General features: G+C 37.7%; 1 protein-coding gene and 1 pseudogene across 1 annotated transcript in view; both read left to right on the top strand.

The window, feature by feature from the left end:
- Positions 1 to 14,568, top strand: part of LOC134204614 (uncharacterized protein DDB_G0287625-like) — a gene marked incomplete at its 5' end in the record, with an annotated part of 153,448 nt that overhangs the window by 63,657 nt on the left and 75,223 nt on the right. Inside the window, one exon of the mRNA XM_062679411.1 lies at positions 10,794 to 10,898. Within this exon, the coding sequence (XP_062535395.1) occupies positions 10,794 to 10,898 (105 nt within the window). The remainder of the gene's footprint in view (positions 1 to 10,793; positions 10,899 to 14,568) is intronic.
- Positions 1,957 to 3,233, top strand: LOC134204613 (uncharacterized; annotated as a pseudogene).

Below are 14,568 nucleotides of genomic sequence, written 5' to 3' on the forward strand. Positions count from 1 at the left end.
AAAAAGCTGTTCATTTTGACCACCGATGCGTCTAATCACGCGATCGGAGCGGTCCTGACACAATGGAAGACGGGCACGAAAGACCAATTGCGTATCTTTCGCGAACTTTATCGAGAGCAGAGGAGAAATACTCTGCCACAGACAAGGAACTTCTGGCTATTTACTTTGCAGCCAAAAAGTTCAGGCTATATCTGCATGGTATGAAATTTACCATTTATACAGATCACGAGCCTCTAACAAAGGAACTCAAATTGACAGATGCCACAGGTCGAGTAACTCGCCAACGTCTGTATCTGGAACAATTCGATTTCCAACTGATATACAAAAAAGGGAAACAAAACGTGGTAGCTGACGGACTATCCAGAATACCGCGAATTGAAGAATCTGAAGTGAATTTACAAACTGTATTGGAAAATGAATTATACGAAAATGATCCTGTCTATGGGCCCGACATAGTAAATAAGTTCAGAAACCAACTCATTATGCATATATCCCAAGACAAGAAAAAGTCCCCTCACATTTCTTATTCTGTATTTCCAGGTTTTAGCAGGCACATATTCCACCAGGATGATTATACGGAGGACCAACTAATGCAAATCCTTAAAAATTATCTAGCTCCTGGAATAACGAACGGAATCTTTGCTCCACCAACAGTTGCGAAATCTTGCTCACAAATCATACATAACAATTTCAAAGGGATGAGAATCCAATTCTGCAACCTCAAGTTACCAGATTTAATTTCAAAAAGAGACCAAGATGAATTTGTTCGTAAAACTCATAATTTCAACCATAGAAATTGGAAGCTTAATTACGAAGAAGTTCGTCAGTCAGTATTTTTCCCAGAGATGTTATCGATTGTTAAGACTTTCGCGAAGGAATGCCAGGATTGTAAATTTGCTAAATATGAAAGGCATCCATTCAAAATTCCAATCACGAGAAGAACATATGATAAACCGTTGGAGAATATTTTCATAGACGTTTATATTAAAGAAGGAGAGAAGTTCTTAACAATCGTTGATTCTTTTTCCAAATTTGCCCAAATCTACAAAATCTGCAACGAAACCAGCGAGGAACTATCCGAAACCCTTATCAAATATTTTAAAACTTTCGGGATACCTAAATCGATCACCTGTGATCAAGCTACTTCATTTCGAAGTCAAAATTTCAGAACATTCTTGGAAGAAAACGGTGTTGCCGTTCACTATGCCAGTAGCAGCAATAGTAATGGCATCATCGAAAGGTTCCACAACACTCTTTTAGAAATGTATTTAGCGAACCGACGCAAAATTATCAATCTGACCCTCTATCAAGGACTATCTTTAATAACAGCTTTATACAATGATGCCAAGCACTCGACAACAAACTTGACACCAAGACAAATAATATTTGGGAACCCACGTCGCTGGATTTAAAGGATATTAACATGACAAAACAACACATTATACAAACCGCCAAAGACAATATTGCTAGAGAAGCTGATAGACAAAATGCAAAATAGTAGAAACAGACAAAGGGTATCAGGACATAAGAACTAGGGAAATTCTTGCTAAAACAAAGGCCAAACCATCCCCATACGGTCATAGGTACAGATTAGTCGAAATAAAGGAACAAAACGATAAAACAATTACCGACACTACAGATATAAAAATCCATAAGAAAAACTTAAAAATATAATTTAACTTACGAGACGTTACTCTCATGACTCCTTTTCAGACTATGTGTCCTTCTCTGGACATCAACGGCTTGGACAGACATCCGTATATACGATCTGACCCACAACCCTCTAGCAATCATACCTCTAGGACAAGCCAGGATTAGCAACAACTACGTCAGAATAATACATCCTATAAATTTGACAGATGTCAAGGAAGCTATAGATTTGTTCAATTATGCAGTTAACAGTTTTGATCTAACCGATTCGCTTTTCGAACAAGTTATTAGGAAAAGATAGACAAAATCAATCTGACATTCGATAGAATTACGCCTCAGAATAGATTCAAGAGATGGGAATCACTCGGTAGGGCTTGGAAATACGTATCAGGGAGTCCTGATGCGGAAGATTTGAAAGTTATCAATAGCTCTATAAATTCCTTAATAGTCGCAAACAATAATCAGGTACACATTAATCATTTATTTGAAAACCGAATGAAGAATCTTACAAACACTTTCAATTTTCTGATAGATAATGCGCAGAAGTTAGAAAACGTTACATTCAAAAGTTTCGATTCACTCAATTTTGTATTCAAATTAGATGAACTATTATATTATTTAGAAGTCGTCGAGGAATCTCTTACACTGGCCAGACGTAGCATACCAAGTAGCCGCATCATCCAAGGAGGAGAATTAGAAGCCATTCAACGAATCCTTCGCAACAACGACTTTGGACTTAACTCGGTGGACAGCATTCTGAATATTGCAAGCTCTTACGCAATGTTCAACAAAGATAACATCATCTACGTACTCAAAATACCCCAAATCGAAGGAGCATTATATACGCTCAACTTTGTCGAAGCAGTAATTGAAGATGGTTACCGCATTCATGTACCAGCACCATTTTATCTGAAAGGACAAATTCCACTCATCTCGCATGTCCCATGTATCAAGCTCAGAGCTCTCTTTGTATGTTCCAGTAGCAGTTTGGAACCACTCACAGAGTGTATGCAAAAGTTAATCTCCGGAAAACAGCTGATTGCCCTATAGAACGTATTTATGGAAGTAAAATTATACGGAAGATTAATGGCAATATTGTAATCCACGGACACAATATAACTTTGACATCCAACTGTTCAGCTACCAGGTCCCTCAGTGGTCCAAATCTCATTCAGCATTCACACTGTACTTTAAAACTGGATGACGTTGAATATTCCAGTACTAACGTGGAGATACCACCCTTCACACCAATAACTGGAGTTAAGGTAAATCCGACCAAAATCATAAACCATATTCCATTGGCACATTTACAGGAACTGCATTTAGAGCATCGCAACCACTTAGAACTCCTAAACCTAACAGCAGAAAACATACATTGGAAACTAGATATCTACGGGTGGATAACATCCGCAACAGCGACAACGCTACTGATCATCATATTGGGAACAGCCATAGCCATGACATTTAAATTCTACATTTTGAAAACACTCTTCGCATCGAACACACCAGAGGAGATAAAGCGAAATAATCCATCCGAGGAGCATCCCGAGTCGAGAAGCATCCCGCTTCTTCCGCAGCTATAGAAGGAACCCGGCTTCCAACTGGAAGGGGAGCCGTTAGCGAATCGTACGGTGCATCACGCCACGTGTATGCACCAATCAGCGAAGGTGCCGGAACAATCGCCGAGTCAGCAGTTTTATATTATAAAACTGCCAGCAACAGCGTGGCTCGGCCTCTTTTTCATCAGTGCTCTGGTCAGTGCAAGAAGTGTAGTAAATAAAGTTAGTGTTTCTCGTAATAAAAAGTTTTTAAAAAGTCAGTGAAGGTATCCCCTGCCCTAAGTCAGCTACGTGGTTGCTTGCCGACAGATAACATTATATGTAAGTTTTTTTTTTCAATCATAAACTGGGCGATTAATAGCTAAAAAAGTTGATAGTAATTGAATAATTTAATCCAGGATTGAATCCCTTGTACATATAGTAAAATGTAAAATTAAATAATATATTTTTTCAGAGATCTCTGTGCTGTTACTCAATAAACCAAGCGTTAAGCGCCGGAGTAGGAATAATGTGCATTGGTGTCAACGGTTGCACGTGAGGAGAATCTTTTGTTAAATAGTGATAATCAAACAACTGATAAATTATGTTTAAAATATGCTAAATACGACGTATTGAAGAAGGCATAAAATGCAGCATTTTTAATTTTTTGTTTAAAATTGGTGTTTGTTTAATTAAATGAATACACATCGAAGTGTTAAGCATGTATTTAGGGTAATTTGTTTCAGAAATAAATGTATTTACGTTTCAAATTAAATTTGATTTTTTTTGTATTCTTCTTGAAAAATAAAAGAAAAACAATAATTTCCTGAATCTCAGTAGAAATATATGCCGAGATTTTCGGTACTACAATTACCGATATGCCCAGCAAATTTTGACAGTTGGCATGATTTCACGTTTTGCAGCCCAGCCGGCAATTTGAACTTTTAACGAGATTTTTACCGAGCTCTCAGCTGTTGGATTCTCGGCAATTTGTTTTGCCGGCCTCGGCGAAAAAAATAAGTGTGTAGGCTCCGTTCGTCGAAGCCTCTCTAGCATCAAGGCCGCTAAGACTGCAGCAAAATGCCCCTGCCGGTTTATTTTCCAGCTGAGTTATCGAATAAATGAAATAAGGTAATTTATTTTTGATTTTCATCAGTCGAAAACACACTCATTCAAATAACGTCCAGGAACCATGAAAGCTGAGCCCATTCTCGTCTGAGACAAATTAGTAAATACTCCCGGGGTCAACTTCAGTTTCACCACGATGAACCTGTAAAGAATTTTTCGCATCACGAAAGTTTTCTCCTTACCGGAGCGAAGAATCACAACAACACCCCATAGCACATTCGTCTTGACGATTGAGGTTGCTAACCGCACGACCACGAAGCCCACGCTATCAAAATAAATAATTTGTAAGTTGGTATTCTACACTACACTTATATAAGAAAATGCCAATTTGCTTAATGCAGCGGTTCTCAACCTGGGGTACATGTACCCATGGGGGTACCTGAGACAAAAATGCGTAATGGCGGATGTTGTATTAAAATTGCAAAAAAAAACTAATTTTATGATTGACCTCGAAATTTAATACGGCGTACTACTTTATTCTGTTTATTTTGTTCATTTGACTACCAGATAGAACGGAATCGTTTTGTTCTATTGAGAAAATTTGTCGTCCTGAATGAAGAGCACAATCCTAGAGCTTGAGTTATGGAGAGATTCTAGAATCGCTGTTCAAAAGCCTATGAGCAATATCTATTACACCCATTTGGAAAAGGTCCATCAATTGATATAAGTATTGGAAATTATTTTCAAACATAATAAGCATGTTTACTAAATCATAATTTCTATTTTGTAGTTGGGGGCCGTACACTAATTACGTAAGCATTTTTCTGGGTTTTGCAACTCCCCATGTAAGATTTTTCCCAAACAAATCATTTTTTATTTATATGGAGCGTAAGAAAACGGCAGACCCCCCTTCCCCCATAAGTGCTTACGTAATTAGTGTACGACCCCTTGGCAAAACTAGTACTTGTCAGTAGAGTTTGAGACAGATTTTATAACATGCATCACGTCCTTATTGCCAAAAGGAACTAGCTAGGGAAGTGCACCGGTTTTGGCCAACTTAGTGCCTAATTTGGCCAACCCTGAAAAATACATATTTTTCCAAAATAATCGATCAGTTGAAAGCAGCGTTGAGCCGTGAGGGATATATCTTTTGTTGGAACTAATAAAACCCTTGCGAATTGCTTTATTTTTGGAGTTATTTGCAAAATTGGCCAAATTAGGAACATGGCCAAAACCGGTACAGTTCCCCTACGAAACTTCTTGTGACAACCGGGCGTCGATTTTAACATACTATAAGGGAGAAATGCTGCGCAAGTTTTCTTCAAAATTGAAATATCGTCACATCTGGCCACATGGATGACGGTTTTCAAATAGTCCATAGTGGCCCAAGAGTTCCTCAGAGGCTGCACACTAATTACAAAACAATAAGCAATCTATGTACAGGACAGACAGACAAAAAGTTGATAATCCGATTTAGATAAAGCAGAAATTCTTCTAGTCCGCATATAGGTATCATGGCTTTACGAGAGACTGATTACAGAAACATTTTCGATAACGGATTTTCGAAATGTAGCTATAATGGTAGCCGGAAAATTAGTTCTAGATTCTTGGTAAATCATAAATTACTATGAAAGTTCACGTTACAAATAATGATAAGCAAAAAAATGCATTTTTAACATACCCTCGAAAAACAAAGAAAATCTCCAATGTACGTAAATCGATGATTTAGGTAAAGGATAGAAAACTAGAAGAATTTCTACGTTCGATGGTTTTGGTTTTATCAAATTCGGATTATTTTAAGCATTGAGTTTCGTCAATTTTTTACCAATATCAACTTTTTGTGCAATCCCTGTACATACATATTATTATTACTTTTGAATACCTCTAGATAAATTTTCAAAAAAAATCCTTGGGTGCCTCAAGCTATGCAAACGTCTGAAGGGGTACCAATGAAGGAAAAGGTTGAAAACCACTGAGATAGACGACAATGATCAGAACTCAAGTATAGTTTGGATTATTGATAAAATTTTTATTGATTAAATGTTTATGGCCCAAGGAACTGTTCCAACTTCGAATTACCACCGAGACCCCACGAAACGCTTTGTTGGTCATGTAGAACATCAAGATCAAAACTGAAGAACGGTTTGGATTGTCTAGAAAATCTAGAAATATATTTTTCCACTTACAAATACTTTTTTATGGTTTGTATCATTTTTAGAACTGGCATAACCAAAAAAATATATTGAAATGAGGTGCAAAAATAATCCGGATTGAACCGGCTAGACTAGACCGCAAATCAATTAGAATAGATTTCAATCAGAACTATTCCAAACCTTTTTCTTCTTGATGGCATTACTTCCACAACATAACACCTTTATTCTATATTTGCTATGATACTTTTATTTAATTTCATTTTGAAAATCTCGCCAAATAAGTAACTTTCTATATTTTAATTAGGCCGATACAAATATTTAAAATCCATTTTGTCTCCCCCCCCCCTCGGATTTTTTTTGCCAAAAAATGAGATTTCGAGGGGTCAATAAAATAAAATTCGGAAAATTTTGAGGATTTTCAAAACATTCTTTAATAAATCTGAGGAGTTTTTGGATTTTTTTTATTTTAATATTTATTTTTTATGGATCCCCTCTCGATCTTTCGGAGACCAGTAGGACAAAAAGTTAATTAAATACTTGAAACGGCCTTATTAAGATCCAATTATCTCCGGTAGTCACGCGCAGGGTATGGCGCTGCCAAATCGCACCAAGCGTCATCAAAAATTTACCCATTTTTCTACCGAAACTTTCGCTTTCCAGATTCAATTGATCATAAATCGTATCGGATATCCCTTAACCTCATAACTGTGGAAATCCTTCAACAATTGACCGAATGAGTTGATATAAAATGTTGTCCGTTTTCTTTTTGGGAATAATATATTTGGTCGATTTTGTCGAGCCATACAGTTTTTGTTTGTTAACTGGAACATCAGTTACTTCATACCTAGAAAAGTAACTCGTTTGGTTTAGATTTAAGAATGCTTATTTCAAAGATAAGTCTTGAAGTTTTTTTCAGCATTTTTTCAGCACGAGTTGTACTTTGTCCAACGAAGCTTGCGGAGTTGGATAAATACTACAAGTGCTGAAAAAATCGAGTTGTGTAACGAGTTGCACACGCTATTTTTTGTAATGACGAAAAATGGACTTTAATTTGATAAATCTGCACCAAAATTGTACAGTCTTAAATTAGACACATGATCAATGGCAATAAATACGTATCTGCAAAGATAACAAAACGTGGTGGAATTAAATGGAGAGTACTAAACTCGTCTTAGAAGGTTGAATACATTCCACTAGAAGAGCTTAACATATTTTTTCTTTATTTTGTTATTTTATTGTAAGCTAGGCGATCCTGCCCGATCTCGCTAGGGTTTCATTTTTGATCTGTCAATCATCTAGTTGATTGCAGCGTCGCACTCTAGATCGATTTCAGTTCGAGCTTCATGGCTTTCTTCACGACTCTTGAAATCTAAGATAGGATGTTCCAAGTAGTCATTAAAAATCGTACCGATTTTCTGTCACAATCGTACCGGTTGCTGATTGGCTGAAATTGACATTTTTTTTCCTTTATTAGAGTGATTTTTAAGTTTAACAAAGTTCATCACTTAAAATTGACAATCGATTGCTTCGAAATAGTTCCAATTGGCAAATTATTTTTTAGTCACTACAGTTCATTTTTTTTGTTACATTTATTGCATCATATTGCTTTTCTCGTTTTTTTTTTCTTATCAAAATACTCAAATTATTCTGAGGAATTTATAGTCAAGCCCGACCATCTATCACCATCTTCCACAGCACTGTCTCTTCGCGCCATCCCACGACAACGCATGGCATTATGAAAAGCGAAAAAGTTTTCCTCCGAAACCGTCCCAGCGTCAGTAATTGAGTGTCTCAAGAGCAGCCAAGCAAATGCGAAGCAAGATAATGTCGGAAAATGTTCACCGCCCGCACAACTCTTTTGTGTCGGGACTAGTTACGACGTGCTGGTCGTCCGGCACTGTGTGTGTGGGTCGTTTAACCTTTCAACTTGAACTGAACTTTATCTTGCAGAGGGGGAGTCACTAACGGGCACCCACCACAACCACCACCACCACCAGTCAAGATGAGCATGTCCTGATATAATGGAGAACGATGCTTTCGAGGACGATGGTGGCCGGTGACAGAGCCGACAAGTGATGACCATCATCATCGACCGACCTCCTGATTGATTTCCAGGAAGGATCGATGTCGTTGAGCTTGTTGGTTCTTCCGACGGTTGTTCAAACAAGCCAGCCAGTACGCTGGAAATTCGTTTGTCTCCGGGTTGTTTTCCTTCTTGGGGTTTGGAAATTGATTGAATCTGACTTTTCATGACGCGGCAACACAGCCGATTGGCAGAAGCACTTGTTGCGAGACCAATTGATTCTGGTAATTGGAATCGAGTGATGTTTCTTAGGGAAACAATGATAAATGATTGGCGCAACTTGGAATTCCACAGGGGAAAGTTTGTGGTTATTGAGAAATTATTGGAATTGAGCTTCTAGCGAGTGACTGTTTTACGCATTTTACACAACCATAAAAGGTGGCTTATACACTTTAGTATAATTGATTATTTACTATAACATAAAAAAATCTCTTAAATTCATGTTTTTATCTGCTTTACTTCTCGAAGTTGTTGTTCTATACTGTTTAGTAGGGGAGGAGGTTCGGTTGTGGGCACCCTTTTGTGTTTGGTCCATAATTTTGGCCCTGGTTGATCTTATGTCGACATTTGCATAGCAATCGAAAGCTAAACTTATAACCTTACTACTAGCAAAGAAATTAATATGATTTCATCGATTTAGAAAAAAAATATTGACAATTTAGAAAATTTGACATTTTTGGACATTTTCATTTCGTGGTTCGGTTGTGGGCACCCTTGAAAACTCAGCTAAAAATAAAGAAGCATGAATAAAAACCACCCAGATTTAAAGACAAGGAATAGTTTATTCATTCTAAAAGCCAGGAGACGCTAAAAAAACTCAAATCAATTCACCTAGCAGTGAGTATGCCTCCCTCGGTGCATTAAGGAGGATGTTGAAAAATCACATAAGAAAGGTCTAAATAGCACTCTAGGTAAATGGGTTTTAATTTTTCATTGATTTACGTTTTATTGGTATGCATCACAGTCAAAAAAAACCTGAAAATCACCCTAGCGGCAATAGTGCCTTTCTCGTTCATTTCAAAAAATAATATTTTGGCTAAATTTTGATTCCATAGTCCGATCTGACAAATTTTCAATAGGAAACAATTTTCAATAGGAAACAATTCCCCGTTGAATGCAACTTGTTGCAAGCAAATCGCTTTGTTCCAAAAAGTGTGTGTATAATAACTAGACATGCCCAAAGATCAAAAATATTAAATAAACTCATTATTTCGAACAATTATGACAAAATAATTATAAAAACGTTATTAAAAATAAGTTGAGGGACAACTTAAACGATATTGAATGATTTATCAATAAAATGAGGGTGCCCACAACCGAATTTCGCAGCCTTTTTTGGAATGTGAAGAAAGAAAATTCGCACTAAAATTTTGATGGCAAACGACATTGGGCCTCCAAATAGATTAAATTTACTGAGTAAATACGCATTAGAACTCACTTTTTGAATTAAATCCTTTAATTTATGACACTTTGAAAAAGGCCAAAAAAAAATTTCGTGTTGTTTTTCTTGTACGAAAAATTTATTTGTTTCTAGTTCAAAGCAGAGATGCCCATCCGGTTTGATATTGAGCACAAAACATCATGCTATTATAGCAAACAAATGACGGTTGTCAGAATGACAGCATCTCTTATTTGTCAAAAGATACATAGGGGTGCCCATAACCGGACGGTGCCCACAACCGAACCTCCTCCCCTAGGTATATAAAATTCAATTCATCAACACAGCATAATATATGGTGGACATTATTGTCGATCCCATAAATGTATAAGTTAAATTACTTTTACTATTTGTCCATTTGCTTCGTAATCAAATTTACACTTTTGTGAACGTTGTTTGGTTATGTCGTGCTTTTTGTACTTTTGGAAAATTACGTGCTCCTATCTTAATTATACTTAAAAAAGAAAACAGTACAAATATGTAAAATAATACCATCAGAAACAGAAACAACAGAAACTAATCCTATTTCATTCCAAAGCAGCACATATTTTTAAACATTGCTTCAATAACAGAACCATAATCCACAACATTGTTCGCATATTTTCGACATCACAATTCCAGAAAACCAAAACCATCAACTTTCCGCCAACCAAAACCGATCCATTCTGGTGTGAACATTAATCCTGATGATAGAATCCATCGTACATACACCATCGTCATGGCATACCCAAGCAAAAAAAACTATCAAGCGGAAATGACGACTGTGTACTTTGCGCACCGACCGACTCTTGAACTACGCTCTCAAAACCGAGGCACCATTAATCTAAATCCGGTATTTTCTTCTCTTTCTCTTTCTACCACAGGACGATCTGCCCGGACAAGCCTTGTTAGATGTAGTATTCGCAAGACTGAACCTGATTGAGACTGCCTATTTCGGAATACGTTACATAGATCAGGATAATCAGACGGTAAGTACTGTGGCAAACAGCAACCGCTCGGAAGCTGTCGAAGCTCCGGAGCATGATGAGGATGGCCTGGCCACGACGGAACGTCCACTCTCGGGCCAAGTGCTTTGTTTTGATGGTGGTCAGCCCAATGACAGGAAAACCCGTTGAGTGTTGGAGTGGTACGAGAATCATTGCTGTGAAAGTATATGTATACAGTTTTTCTGCGGTCTAGAAATTGTAACTTCGTATCTCTGCTACAGTGTTTTTGTACAATGGAATCGCTTTTTACATGGTTTGTTTTTGAATTTTTCTGGTCTTTGGATTTACTAAAACAATCAGTAGACCCCAAAACATTCACAAAATATCGATTAAAATCAGGAAGTAATCAAAAAGTAAGACGATTTTTCCCAGAGTAAGACGATTTTTCTAAAAATCCTCAATATTAAAAAAATAATTTTGTGATTCATGTCTACTGACCTATTGTTGGTAATTGTTATGAAACAACATAGTCCGTTAAACTGTTAAGGTTCAAATTACCGTCATCCAGTCATTGATGAGAAAGACAGCCACGTGCTCGTACCACCCCCTCGTAATAAAACCACCCACAGAGGAGAAAAAGCAGTCTCCAGCTGGATGGGGGAAGTATTTTTGTTTCAAAACTACATCATCCAATAGCTAAGACATAACTATATCCGGTGGATGCTTCATTTGGTTGTATTTAGTTTTTAAGTTTTCGCTTTAGTTTTCAAAAATACTGCCTTTTGCAATTTTTTTTTCCCAAGAGGGGAAATCGACTATTTACTCTCACGCTCTCTTATATATGAGAGAGCGTGAGAGTAAATCGTTGATTTCCCCTCTTGGAAAAAAATGTTGCAAAAGGCAGTTTTTTTTTTAAACTAAAGCGAAATACAACCAAATGAAGCATCTATCGGATATAGTTATGTCTAAGCTATTGGATGATGCAGTTTTGAAACAAAAATACTTCCCCCATCCAGCTGGAAGCTGCTTTTTCTCCTCGGTGGGTGGTTTTATTACAGGGGGTGGTACGAGCACGTGGCTGTCTTTCTCGTCAATAACTGGATGACGGTAATTTGAGCCTTAAGGATACGACTGTTGCAGAGTTACTTTTTTCTCATGTGTACAAAAAGGTGCTACACTGTGACTCTTACCAAGTTAGCTCATAGAACATTCGGCCGAAAGCCAGTTGGTTGAAGGTCATTTGTCCAAACATTGTTCGGCCGAATATGCTATTTAGCCAAGCAAAATAATTGTGCCGAAATCAATCTGATCAAAAGATAACCCAAACAGGATTTAAGGTTAACGGTCGAACCTTTCGTTTTGTCGAATAAGACGATCCGCAGAATGAATCATTTAGCCTATAGAATGTCGTTCGGTCGAACTGGCGTCAGGGCGATTAATAGGTTTCTTCTTGGGTTTCTATAGAAAAAAGTTTGTTTTTCGAGTTAAATGATAGCTTTTAGTTGTTATACGAGAAAAGCAAAACATATTTGAATGGCTTATTATTACTTGAGATTAAGCCTGACGTAGCGATAACTGAGCAGGACAGTACGGTACCTTTTACACTTACGCAGGGCATCTCGTTTAGATGTTTTCAATTTGTGTAACGAAGTCGTCTGTCAGAGACTTTCGGTTCTCTTATTTCCAGTGCCAAAGCATGTGGTTGACTGGAATGGTACTCACCAAAGGCGCCAGTTTTAAGGCGGCGGCGAAATCTGGAATTAGGCAATATTTCCATTTCATTGACTAAATTCTGCCCAGAAGTGCCTCCTTACACATCTCAGAATTGAATTTACCTAGATCCGACTAGGTCCTATAGAGATTATGATCATCTAACCAACTAACTTCAGAGTTGAGTTTTATTGACCTAACTGATACCAATTTAGTGGTTCCAAACCATCGACCAACCAAGCCACACCTGTTCGGACTAGGTCCGATTCCAAACATCGATTAACTTAACAGAGCTTGGTTTCAATAACGCAACTATAGGTCCAGTGGTGTCTCCAAAGCACCGACATACCCAAAGTTGGATTTATTTTGATCCGATTAGGTCCAATAGCGATTCAGGCAATCAAAAAACCCACACCAGAATATTTTTTTCAGGTCTAGGATTTTGATTATTGATCATCTTACTCCGAAGATGGATTCCATTGACTCAACTGAGTCCAGTAGTTCCATTAAGCCTCCGCCCATTGCCCAAGTCATATCTGATTTGAATTTTTCTTGATCGGAATAAGTTCAAGTTTGATTTCATTTCTTCAGAACTTAGTCCAGTGGAGTCTCCAAACCACATACGGACTCACTCCAAAGTAAGATTTTCTTAATCTTATCTGAATTAGTCCGACAGTTATTTTGATAATCCACCGACCCATTGTTTTAATCATATTCGTTGGTTACTGGTTACAGAAGACTTGCAGAAATCGTACGGGACATATGTATTTCGTTTGTTTGCCACGCAAAAATTTGGTGAATTTGGCCCCCCTCGCCTTATTACGCTTTGTATTTCAAACAGTTGAATTGTTTATATGATCACAGCACAAGGTACCCTTCAAACATATTTTGTCAAGAGTGAAAAATTGCAATAAAATTCTTATGCCGATTTTCTGCAAGTACCAATTCCTACTGTTACTACCACATCCTTGACTACATCTATTTTCTTTGAGTTTATTTCACTGTGTAACTGTAAATATAAAACAAACAGCAGCAAATACTAGTAAGTATTGTCCTACACTCTGTGCTAATTTTACACTGGAGTGGTTTCACTGGAGTCGGAGTGTGGCTCGCGCGCTCCTGTGGGTCTGGCGTGCATTTTCTTTGATAGTTTTGCACCCAGTAAACACAAGATCGTATGTCATAGCGAATAAATGTACAAAGTGGAGGTCATATACGTGCACTTTGCGTGCAGTCAAATGGAGGAATGAGCCTTTATCGCCTCCACTTTGCACATTCATACGCTAGCATATGCGACTTTGTGTTGGCTGGGCATGACTAAGAAAATTCAAATACCGCCATCGGGGGTGATAATGGGCCTGGGGGATGAGAATGGGTCATCGCTTTCACCCGCAGTCTGGAGGTCGCACAGCAAAATCGTTCAAAAGGTCTCTTATATTTTAGTCTTCTTGCTCTCAGATGCATTCAATCTAATCTACAAGCATTCTAAGTGGTTGAAACAGCGACCCATTCTCACCTCCATTTGACCCATTTTCATCCCCGACGACGGTATCCTCCTATTAGTTGCACATACTAAGTTAAGATTATGAAATCGTTTGGATGGAGTAAAATCAAAGAGCAAAACTTTTTGCACAGAGTGTAGGACAACACTGAAAAACCGTAACCGAAATCTTGCATGCGGACGTTTGAATTTTTATCATTCCGGTATGTAATAAAACTGTTCTGCTTGCGGGCGTCCCATAAACGCAGTGGAATAAATTTTTAAATGCGGGCGTCCCACCACGAAGATCTGTGATTATTCCGATCCAAAATAAAACCATTAAGGTACACTGGGGGAAGTGGAGAAGGAAAAATCGATAGTGCATGTTTGAATTAGTGTAAAACCAGTTTAAATGATCTAAATGGGTTCAATCAAAATGGGCTATCAAAAACAGTCAATGTTGCACCAACTGTGCGGTAATTCATATCATTTTGGTCGCTAGAAATTTGTGGAAAGAGATTT

Source organism: Armigeres subalbatus, unplaced genomic scaffold, assembly GCF_024139115.2.
Source record: "Armigeres subalbatus isolate Guangzhou_Male unplaced genomic scaffold, GZ_Asu_2 Contig750, whole genome shotgun sequence".
NCBI classification, from domain to species: domain Eukaryota; kingdom Metazoa; phylum Arthropoda; class Insecta; order Diptera; family Culicidae; genus Armigeres; species Armigeres subalbatus.